At 32.9% G+C, this 12167-nt stretch overlaps 1 protein-coding gene across 1 annotated transcript; it reads right to left on the reverse strand.

The window, feature by feature from the left end:
• Window positions 1–6068: 6068 nt before the first annotated feature.
• Window positions 6069–6962, reverse strand: LOC148190968 (uncharacterized). Its single transcript, XM_088101226.1, has one exon. It carries the CDS (start codon window positions 6960–6962, stop codon window positions 6069–6071), a length of 894 nt encoding a protein of 297 aa, XP_087957352.1.
• Between the last annotated feature and the right edge of the window lie 5205 nt (window positions 6963–12167).

Consider the following 12167-nt stretch of genomic DNA (forward strand, 5'->3'; position numbering starts at 1 on the left):
CTATTCTAGAAACAAAAGTAAATAAGTTCAGAACACTGGGTTGCCTCCCAGTAAGCGCTTGTTTAACGTCACGAGCCTGACCCAAAATCTCAAGGATCAACCAACTGCATCATTGTGGACAAGTGTTGCACTTCTCCCCCTAGATAAGGCTTGAGACGTTGACCATTCACCACCAACCTTTTCTGTGGATCATCAGCAGCTGGATCAAATAATTCAATTGCTTCATGTGGATGCACTCCTTTTACTACAAATGGTCCTGACCATTTTGTCTTCAACTTCCCAGGGAATAGCTTCAATCTTGAGTTGAATAATAGCACCTGCTGCCCTGGATTAAAGACTTTATTCACCAGCTTCCTGTCATGATAAAACTTAATCTTATCTTTATAAGCCCTGGATGAATCATATGCATGTAACCACATTTCTTCAAGCTCCAGAATCTGCCTTCTGCGTGTGCTCTGAGTTTCATAAGGATCAAAATTCAAGAATATTAAAGCCCACAAAGCTTTATGCTCCAACTCCACTGGCAAATGACATGCTTTCCCATAGACTAATTGAAAAGGTGATAATCCCATGGATGTCTTCATTGTCGTCCTATAAGCCCAAAGAGCATTATCCAGTTTTAGTGACCAATCCTTTCTTGATGAAGTAACGATTTCTTCCAGCATTCTTTTTATCTCTCTGTTAGATACCTTAGCTTGTCAATTGGTTTGTGGATAATAAGGTGCAGCTACCTTATGTCTCACTCCATAATGTTTGAGTACTTTTCCTAGCTGATAATTGCAGAAATGAGATCCCCCATCACTAATTAGCACTCTTGGAGTTCCAAAACGTGAAAATATCTACTTCTTCAAAAATTTGATTACCGTGCTAGCATCATTTTTAGGACAAGCTAATGCTTCCACCCACTTACTCACATAATGCACTGCTACCAATATATATTCATTGTTGAAAGATGGAGGAAAGGGTCCCACAAAGTCAATACCCCAGCAATCAAAAACCTCAACCTCTAAAATGCCCTATAATGGCATCTCATTACATCTAGTAATTGTCCCTTCTCTTTGACACTTATCACAATTTCTAGCATGATTATGAGCATCTTTAAATAGAGTTGACCAATAACACCCTGATTGGAGAACTTTTGCTATTGTTCTTTCTCCATTAAAATGTCCCCCATAAGGTGAATCATGACAATGCCAAAGAATTCCTTCTACTTCTTCATTTGTCACACATCTCCTCAGAAGATTATCTGCTCCAATCTTGAACAAATAAGGATCATCCCAAACAAACTGCTTGGCATCATGCAAAAATTTCTTTCTTTGTTGCCAAGTTAAATCTTCTGGCATAACCCTTGCAGCTTTGAAATTAGCCATATCAGCCAAACCATGGCCTTTGCTTCATCTGAAAAAGTTTCAACACTTCTTTTCTAACCACCTCCTTCATTACAGGATTTAACCTTCTCTGTGGTTGAGCACTCGGTCTATAATCATCTTCCATAAAGATCTTATGCATACAATAAGTTGGGCCGATACCTTTAAGATCTGAGATTGACCACCCAATCGCTTCTTTGTTAGCTTTCAGAACTTCTATCAACTGTTCTTCTTCTTGTGGAGACAAAGAGTTACTGATGATGACTGGCTTTGTTCCATCTTCTTCTAGAAAAACATACTTCAAATGTGATGGTAGTATTTTTAATTCTAACTTCTTTGCTTTGACTTCTTCTTCCTTATCAATTATCTCAAACTTTGTATCCTTCACTGGAATCTTCTTCAATGTTTCCAAGTCCATCAGACATTCTTCAATTAATTTCTCTTCTCCTTCATCTAAATTTTCACAAGCATCAATAAGAGTTTTCTCTAATGGAGAAACATAACGCACCATCCTTTCTTGCATCATACAAACTTCATCAAGTTTGTCAAATTGAAAACATGCTTTATCATCATTTGGATATGTCATGGCTTTGAATACGTCAAAGTTTACTTCTTCATCATGAACTCTCACTTTAAGCTTACCATTCTCTACATCAATTAAAACTCTAGCAGTCTTCATAAAAGGTCTCCCAAGAATGAGAGGTACATCACCATTCCCTTCCATCTCCATTACAATAAAATCTACTGGGAATACAAACTTGTCAACCTTCACTAAAACGTCTTCAACCACTCCATATGGATATTTAAGAGACCTATCTGCCAGTTGAAGAGCCATTCTGGTAGGTTTGATTTCCAAACCCTAAATTGTTTTAAACATGGATAGCAGCATTAAATTAATGTTAGCTCCCAAATCAATCAATGCTCTTCCAACTTCCAAGTCTCCTATGGTGCATGGAATAGTGAAGCTTCCTGGATCTTTAAGCTTAGGAGGTAATTTTTGTATAATTGCACTGTAGTTACCTTGTACTTTGATAGTTTCCTTCTCAATGTACTTGTTTTTCTTTGTAAGGAGTTCCTTAAAAAATTTTGCATATGATGGCATCTGTTGCAATGCTTCAGAGAATGGTATAGTAATCTCCAGCTTCTTAAACAATTCCATGAATCTTTCCAACTGTTTTTCTTTCTCCTTCCTTGAATAGTTCTTTGGATAAGGAAGTGGTTTTTCAAACTCTCTTTCTTTTTGTCTCTCATCTCTCTCTTCTCTCTCTTTTTTTCTTTCTTTTCATCTTCTTCTTCTTCTTTCTTTTTCTCTCTCTCAACTCTTTCTTTCCACTCACATGTTTATTTTTCACTCTCATTTTCTTTCTCCTGTCTTTATATTTTTCTCTCCTCTAACACCTTACCACTTCTGGTCACAATAGTCTTACACTCCTTTCTAAGATTACCATTTTTCATCTTGTCAACTATTTGCTCGCTCTGGATCTTCATATTTTTAAATGCAACTTCCACATTCTTACAATAAGATGCATTTGTCTTCAAGAATTGTTGGAAAGTCTCGTCAAGTTTTGTTGTCTTCCCAGATGGAGTAGGTTGCGTTTGCCATTTTTGCTGCTGCCATTGAACCATTGAAACATTTTGTATTTCTTGTGGTAATTGAGAAAGTTTCGTGATTACTTCTTCCAACTGCTGAGAAATAATCTTATTTTGAATAAGCAGGGCGTCATTTGATTGTAGCAACTCCTTCTGACTAGGAGCTCCTCTTTCATTGTTCAGCTCATTATCATTAGTAGCCATGTTTTCAATTATTTTCGTCGCTTCCTCTGGAGTCTTCCATTTGATATTGCCTCCAGCTGAGGCGTCAAGCATCATCTTGGTTTGTGTACCAAGACCTCCAAGAAAGATTAGGACTACTTCTACTTCGTCAAATCCATGCGTGGGAGTCTTTCTTAATAGGCTTTTGTATCTGTCCCATGCATGACCTAGTGATTCCTCCATGCCTTGCCTGAAAGATGAGATCTCTTGTTTCCCTTTGTTTACCTTGGATTATGGGAAGTATTTGTTCAAGAACTTTGTCACCACAGCTTCCCACTCTGTAAAGCTCCCTTCTGGAAAAGAGTTCAACCAAAGCTTAGCGTTGCCTCCTAATGAGAATGGAAACAGGCTAAGTTTGATTGCTTCGTCAGGCACCCCATTTATCTTGACTATATTGCAAATTTCATTAAAAGTTGTGAGGTGCTCATATGGGCTTTCATGAGACAACCCATTAAATTGGTTACTCTTAACTAGTTAGATTAATGTCGGTTTCACCTCCATATTAGCTGCATTGACCCTTGGTCTTGTTATGCTATTGAAATGTTGAGGCCCAACTACATTAGTGTAATCTGCAAGAGTCCGTCTAACATTATTAATCTCCATCTCCTTAATGCTATGGTAAGAACCTTGTGGTGAAGGTTGTAAGAGATCTTCTGGAGGAGGGAAAAGTTCTCTAGATGTACAGATTCTTCTCCTCCGTCTACTCTCGTCTAAGCCTTCAAGAAGAGATTCCGAGGTTTTCTTGCTTCTAGTTCGAATTGCTTCCTGCATACACAAGAAAACAAGTCCCTAGAAAAAAATTTTAGCACAAAAAGATATAGAAGAAGATATAAAATAAGAGATAAAATAAAAACACAAAAAATAAAAACAGAAAAATAAAAACAGAAAAAAAACAGAAAAATAAAATAAAATAAAATAATAACCGAAAAAAATAAAAACAGAAAATAAAATAAAAACCAAAAAATAAAAATAGAAAATAAAAACAGAAATTCAAATTTCAAAATTCAAAATTCAAGTAAAAGATAATCAATAATCACACAAATGAACTAGGTAAACCACAAGCCCCCCGCAACGGCGCCAAAAACTTGATGACAAATTTATGAACACCGAAAAACGGCGCCAAAAACTTATATAACCCTCGGCAAGTGTGACCGAATCGTATCAAGTAATAAACTCGGTAAGACCAAGTATCGTTCTCCCAAAGGACTCACGGCCTAGTTAGTTATATGATTTCCTGATTATTTAAGACTTGTGAACAAATTCTTGAGGTTTCAAATGCAAAAGACAATAAGTAAACATGTATGCATGAGTTTTGATCAATGGAAAAGAGGAACACAAACACTTGAACGAATTAGATGGATAAGTATGTTGTTGGGGTAATCAATTTCATCTTATTTACTCTCATATACTTTGGGAATTCATCATTCTTTTCATCAATGTTAATGCCACTCTCTAAATCCCCTTGCAAAGAAAGCCTATCCTTAATTACGAGTTCATACAATTCCTAGCATCCCTAATAATTAATTGTGAAGCAGAGAAGCTTAAAGGCAACCAACCCTCATATCCCTATGTTTAGGCAATATGCTATTGGGAGAATTTCCCCAGATCTAGATTTCCCCGTATGTTCCCATATCGACAAAATCAATAATCATGACATCGAATGAGTTAAATAATGCATGCTTTGAGCGAAGAGGAGAAACCCTAACTAATGATGAAAGAAAGCATGTATCTCAAATAAGATGTTTAAACACAAGTTCCATATGTGAGAGTTTCAAAAGATTACATTGATTCCCCAACAACAATACAAAGTTTAGTTCAGCATATTCATGGTGAAACAAGATGAACAATAATGAAAGAATGAAAGATAGAACTCTAGAAAGATGAATAGGTAGCCTTAGCATCCAAGATCTTCCTCCAAAGGGTGGAAAAGTGAGTGTTTGCTTCGTCTCCAGCCAAAGATACAAAACCTAGGAAGTCCTAAAGCTTATATACTATTCGAAATATTACAGAAAAGAAGGCCCAAGCCCATAAAAGTAACAGAAAACCGGTCCAAGCCCATTTAGAGCAGTACTAGCGCATGATCCATTTTGCCCCCCAACTGTTGTTTTGCCCCTCAGTGGTGAATTCAACACCTGAAAACTGCCGTTCAGCGCCAAATTACCGCTCAGCGCCACTCGGTCGCACTTTTTCTGCATTCTGGTTGACTTTTCAGCATTTTGGTTGATTGTTGCATTTTCTGGTTTCTGGTTGACTTTTCAGCACTCCAATCATTCGGTACTTCGATTCTTCTTTCAAATCATTCAATTAGCCTACAAAATCAAGGGAATCTTGGACAAAACCATTAAATTCACCTTTAACTCTCTTATTCACAAAACTAAAGCAAAAATATGAGTTCAAGCTAGTTTGTAAGTCTAAAAGGTTGCTTTTGGTATCAATTTTAAGCATAAAAATAACGGTTTTTCAACCGTTATCATTGGTTAAGTACTCAATTTTCTCAACATGTAGAGGACAGTTACCACATTCTTTCTCAACAACTTGTACTTTGGTCTTTACTATCTTTGGAGATTTCAGAGCTTCTTCAAGATCTTTTTCAAGCTTTTCATTATCCTACACTAGATTATCAATTATGTATTCATAATCTCTTCTCTCAGATGATAATCGATTCACTTTATACTAAAGTCGCATGGCCTCTGCATGAATTTCCTGAAATGCATCTAGTAGCATGTAGTACTTGACTTCTATTGGTTCATTTTCAAATTCATAATCACTATCATAATCAGGTTGTGCAGAGCCTGCCATAAAGCATAAGTTTGACTCCTCTTCAACACTATTTTCATCATCACTTGAAGAGTCTTCATCATTGTTTTTCCAAGCAATATAAGCTTTCCTCTACTTCCTGTTCTTGTCCTGAGGATACTTGGAGAATTCTTTCTGCTTGTTCTTCAAATCTAGACAATCAGGCTTGATATGACCATCCTTTCCACATTCATAGCATTGAACAACATTGCTTCTTGAGCTCTTCTTTCCTCCTCTTGAGAAAGTTGCATTGTTAGTTGCAGAATTTTTATTTTTCATGAATCTGTTAAATTTTCTCACCATCATTTCCTTTTCTAGTATATTTGCATCTGATTCAGTTCTAGGTTCATGAATCTTTGTCGTTTTCTTGCTTGTGGCCTCTAAAGCAATTGATTTCTTCTCTTCAATTTCTTCTTCCTCCTTTAGCCTTCCAAGCTCTAATTCATGTTCTTTGAGTTTTCCAAACAATGTATCCATGTTCATGTTGGTCAAGTCTCTTGATTCAGATATAGTAGTGACTTTTGGTTGCCCGCTTCTGTTGAGGCTTTTCAAGATCTTTATGTTGATTTCTTCTTTATCAAACACTTTCATGAGAGCCATGAGGTGATTCACTATGTGTGTGAATCGTTTTTGTACCTCATAGATCGTCTCTCCTGCTTTCATTCTGAATAACTCATACTCTTGTATAAGAGAGTTCATTCTGGCCCTTTTTACTTCATTTGTTCCTTCATGCGTAACCTCAAGAACCTCCCACATTTCCTTGGCAGTCTTGCATTGTGATATCCTGAAAAATTCATCCATTCTTAGTGCAGAAGCTATTACATTCCTAGCCTTAACATCATATTGTGCTCTATGGTTTTCATCTTGAGTCCACTTAAAAAAGTTTTTCAAAACAGTTTTTCCATTCACAATTTGAGTGGGTTCATATGGACCGTTTAGAGTTGCATCCCAAACTCCTTTATCCACGGATTCAAGAAATATTTGCATCCTAATTTTCCAAAAAACATAGTTTTCTCCTGCAAATAGTGGTGGTTTATTTGTGGATGCACCTTCACCAAAGGTTTGAAAATTGAAAGCAATTTTCCAGGATCATTCAATTTAATGAAAATAGTAATCGACTAGTTTTTCAAATATTTTATGAAAACCAGCTCTGGTGCCAATTGTTAAAAAAGAATGACTCAATTTCTCAAACGAGGGGAGGGGGTGAATTGGTGAATATAAAATATAAAATATAAAACATTGTGACATTTATATCAAACATTAACACTTATTCAAAACATAACAAACTCAATCGAATGCAAGGCGCATGTAATCGACTTTATAACAGAGTAAAATAGGTTTGAAAACTTTTCTCTTTGAAAAACTGTCATAGCACACTTGAAAAAGGTTGTGCAAATATACGAGTTTTAATCGACTCACCCCATAATTAAATCGACTTAAAATTGTTGTTTTGCCACACAATTTAAGTTCAACAAAAGTGCTTGTGGTTTTTCTTTTCCAAAAACATGTGTCATGCATTTATGTATAAAATCACATATATAACACAGTGAAATGCAATGAACAACACAAACAACACAATCATGTTCTCAAAATCGCATATAACATGTAAGCATAGAACATGTAACACAAAATACATGTGTGTTATTAATCATGTGTTGTCATCATCAAAAACTCAGATATCACCAAAATTATGGGTTCAGCTAAACTAGTGTTCCCCCTATCAACAATCTCAACAGAGAGTAGCATCCCAGACACCCTTGTCTACTGACTCAAGAAATATTTGCATTCTGATTTTTCAAAAAACATAGTTTTCGCCAGCATATAGAGGTGGACTATTTGTGGATGCACCTTCACCAAAGGTCTGAGAAACAAAATCCATTTCAGGATCGAATAGTCGATTATACAAAAAGGTTAATTGATTTGTTTTTCAAATAATTTTTGAAAACCAGTTATGGTGCCAATTGTTAGAATTAATGGGCTTTGTTTCTCAACATCAAGAGGGGGTGAATTGGTGTTCTATACAAATGTGCACTTTTGAAATCTTTTTCGCAAATGATATTGTTCTTGAAAATTTTCTTGTTCCGTAAGCAATGTACGTGCAATGAAACAATATGCATAATCAATTAATGATAGTATGTAATCGATTAAGTAAAGAGATAGGGAGAAGAAAATCAAACTCAATTTTTATACTGATTCGGCTTCAATGCCTACATCTAGTATCCTTTCAATCAACTTGAGATTGAAAGCCAATTGCACTATAAAGATCTGAGTTTTAACACCAAGGCTTTACAACGAACAATCTGTCAAAATATAAAACACCTCTCTAACTCACTAATCTAATATAGTCAATACCAAGACCCTGCAGTAAGAACAATCCTCTCCTGTAGTCACCCCTTTGAGAACCCTCTCAAAGTACAAAGAACTTCTCGTTCTTCTTCCTGACCTCACACACAGGGAACAAGAACACAAAGTTTGCGAATCTTCTTCACCTGATCAAACGGCAAACACCTCAGTTGTGCAGAACGATCAGTCTCTTCAATCTAGTCAAGTTTGTCTCTCAAGAAATCTTCAAGATTTGTAAACCACTTTAAGTTCCTTTTTCTTGGAGCCTTTGATCACCTCTGTAAAACTTCTCAAACAAATATGAATCAGATATGAAAATGCAATTCTCAATTGTCTTACAAAAAATCAATCAATGCATCAATATATAGTTTTTGTCAATCGTGACGCTATGAAATCAATTAGCTGATGGTCAAACATATTTAAAAATATGACCGTTATAGCAATTATGACCATATGAAATCAGTTTTCAAATCTTAACATTCTTAATTGAATACATAATCTATGTAATCGATTAAGCTTCAACACTTAGAATATTTTTGAAAACTTTTCATTCCAAAATTCATCACAGCACATTTGAAAAAATATGTGCAAAACACACGAGTTTTAATCGATTTGCCAACTAATGTAATCGATTCAAAACTGGTTGTTTTCCACAGTTTAAAACTCAAGTTGTCTGATGACCTTAATTGATTATCACAACACTGTAATCGATTAAGTCATGCATATATTCTTTTGTGTATGTGGTTTTTCTATTTCCAAAACATATATTGTGCATACACAGATATGATCACTTTACAAACACAGTAGTATGCATCAATCAACACAATATGTCAAATGTGACAATCACAATATGTGCATATTTCACAATAAGCATAAATACATATAACACATAACACAGTACACATACATGTGTTTTTATTAACAATGTGCTGTCATCATAAAAAATAAACATCACAGGGAGTGGGTTTAGCTAACATTGTGCTCCCCTATCAACATTGAGTTATCAAGTTTATATAGAAAATGCTACAAAATATAGATAGTGAGAAGTATTTTTCTCAAGAAAGATGGTAATATAAAACTTCATCTAATTAAATCAGAGTTTCATCAATTGAAAATCTCACATCAACTGGAGATAAGAATAATTTGCACTATATAAAGTGAATAAAAACATCACTTCATAAATCAATCTTGTAAAATTGAATTAAATTTTAAATTTTTTTTCTTAACATCATCTACTTTATAATATATATATATATATATATATATATATATATATATATATATATATATAATATTTTATTTTTACTTGTTTTAATGGGAGATCTTCAACATAAATCCATCACTAGCCATGATCATTTTTCAATCGATATTACTTTTAGAAAGTTCTCTTACGACACCATATGCCTTGTGTTGTGCATGTTTATGAGGAATTTTTGTAGTGATCGAGAATCATCAAAATATAGGAATTGATATTTTGGTAACGAAAGAATATATACCCGAAAATAGCTTGTGTAAGCAATTATTAACATCAATGGAATTTCATGTCATGGAATCTAGCATTTATTTTAATAGGGGTTCGATCTCTCCTACTTAATTATTTGATAATTTCCAATACCCCACCATGATTTAACCTGTGATTATCCCCAATTTTTGATGCTTTAAGCAAAGTTTAAAGCAAAATGCATTTGAATCATTTTTGTTTACAAATGAACATATGTATACCGATTATACTGAAATATCCTTTTGAAATATTCCTTAGAATAGGTTAAAACAAATTACATTCTGAATTTGTCTTATTCTCTACATCTCACACTCCCTTTTCTTTCCTTTCTATTTGTTTAAATATAACATTTCAAAGAAAAAATGCACTTAACATTGTAATGTTAGAACAAGAGGCATGCAAGAAAATTAAAAACCCTAATCAATAACCCAAACCCAATTCTATAAAAAGTATCAAATTCTATGAATTTGTCACTCTGTCTCTAAAAGAAACATTATCACTAAGAATGACAGTGTGATAAAATACAAATAATCCCTATCCACAACAAAAAAAATTCACTTATTATCCGTTGAATATTAATTTAAAAAATATATACGAGTATTTAAGACCTACATCTAAAAAATATATCTTACAAATTTTTAAAATAAAATCTAAATAAAATTACAAAAAAAATATAAAATTTAATATAAATTAAAATTTAATTTTAATTAAATTTAATCTAATAAAATATAAATTAATTTTAATTTTAATTAAATTAACTTAATAAAATATAAATTATTTTTTTAAACTTTTTGTAAATAATAAATATTTACATACAAATAATATGATATTCTTCTCAATTGAAACATTAAAATACTCATCCGCTACAAATATAAATATTTTTGCTATCTGACCCAAATAAGTATGGTTTATAATGACACTGTCAATGAATAGTTATAATATAAATAAGTAAAGCATTTTCTGAAAGATATTCCTCATTTGGGTCCCTTCACAATTGCCAAAGTCCACATATATGTATACTTTAACTAATAATACTAACGAATGCACACTTTTTCTCTTCCATGGACGATTCTTAGTAGATTCCAAAGAATCATCCTATCCCCCCACAACCCACATGACACCTTTTTCCACTACTAAGAATTACCTGCTAAACCTTCCAACCACATATGTATATGTCAACAATATTTATCTCAATATCAAAATTTTTAAATACGCTCATCATTACGGACTTTGATATCTCAGATAAGTTGACATCCTAAAATTAATCAATTTATAAAAAAATATAAAATATGACATATTTTTTTCCTTTTTAAATTATGAGGTTTTCCTATGTTCACCATTTTTTATTTTTTTATTTTTATCATTTAATTATTATATTTATTTAAATTAATTCAATTTGATTTCTAATTTATAAAATTACCTTCAGTTTAAATGTTATACATGATATTAAGTTAAAAAATATATTTTATCAGAACCTTATTAAATCTTAACTTGAATTGGTTAAACTGAAATTTTAGTCTCCTTACATTATTGATTTCAGATTTTAATCCACAATCTTTATCCAGCTCTCAATTTTACATATCTGTTCCTATTTTATTTTTCACCAATGCATCTTGGACTAATACTACATTCGTGAATGCTCAATAAATAATGAAAACGTACACAAAATTGAATATTAAATCAAATTTAAAACTTTGTGATCACTAAACTTGGGGGAAGAAAATATAGGATTGAAAAGTTTACACTGATCTAAATAAAGAGGGACCTAAATTGCAATTAATGCTGATCTTGAATTTGAATTATTCTTTTTTTTTTATAAACTCATGTTGACTATTACTAATTAATTAGGCTGACATCTTTAAATATTAATCATACATAAAATATATTATTAAAAAACATACTAAAACTTTGAGGCACCCATAAATTCTTTAAATACAATATTAAATGTTTCGATTTAAAATCTTTGAGGCACCCTTAGTTTACGCTACATATTAATATAAATTATCACCGAGAAATATAAAAACTAAATTAAAATAAGTTAAAGATGATTTTCTGAAGTTGAAAAATGATACTACCTTTAAGGATATTTGTCAAGCTTAATTTTTCAATTATTTTTCCGTTGAATTAGGACTAATACACTACTTAATATGTTACAAATTCATTATAACTGAACTCGTTTACAAGATCACGATAAAAAAAAAAGTTTGAGAAAGTGTGATGTGACAACTCTAACGAAACAAATATACATATAAAACATAAAATAAGATGAGTCTTAGAAAAAGTAGAGGGCCCACTTGACAAACCCACACCCTATTGTTCCCTGGTTACTAAACTCAACCACATTTTGC

Source organism: Vigna umbellata, chromosome 11, assembly GCF_029865625.1.
Source record: "Vigna umbellata cultivar VRB3 chromosome 11, Vumbellata_1.0, whole genome shotgun sequence".
Lineage (NCBI taxonomy): Eukaryota > Viridiplantae > Streptophyta > Magnoliopsida > Fabales > Fabaceae > Vigna > Vigna umbellata.

Coding starts and splice junctions, on each gene's coding strand:
- LOC148190968 (XM_088101226.1), bottom strand. CDS start 6,962: ATGCAAATATTTCTTGAATCCGTGGATAAAGGAGTTTGGGATGCAACT.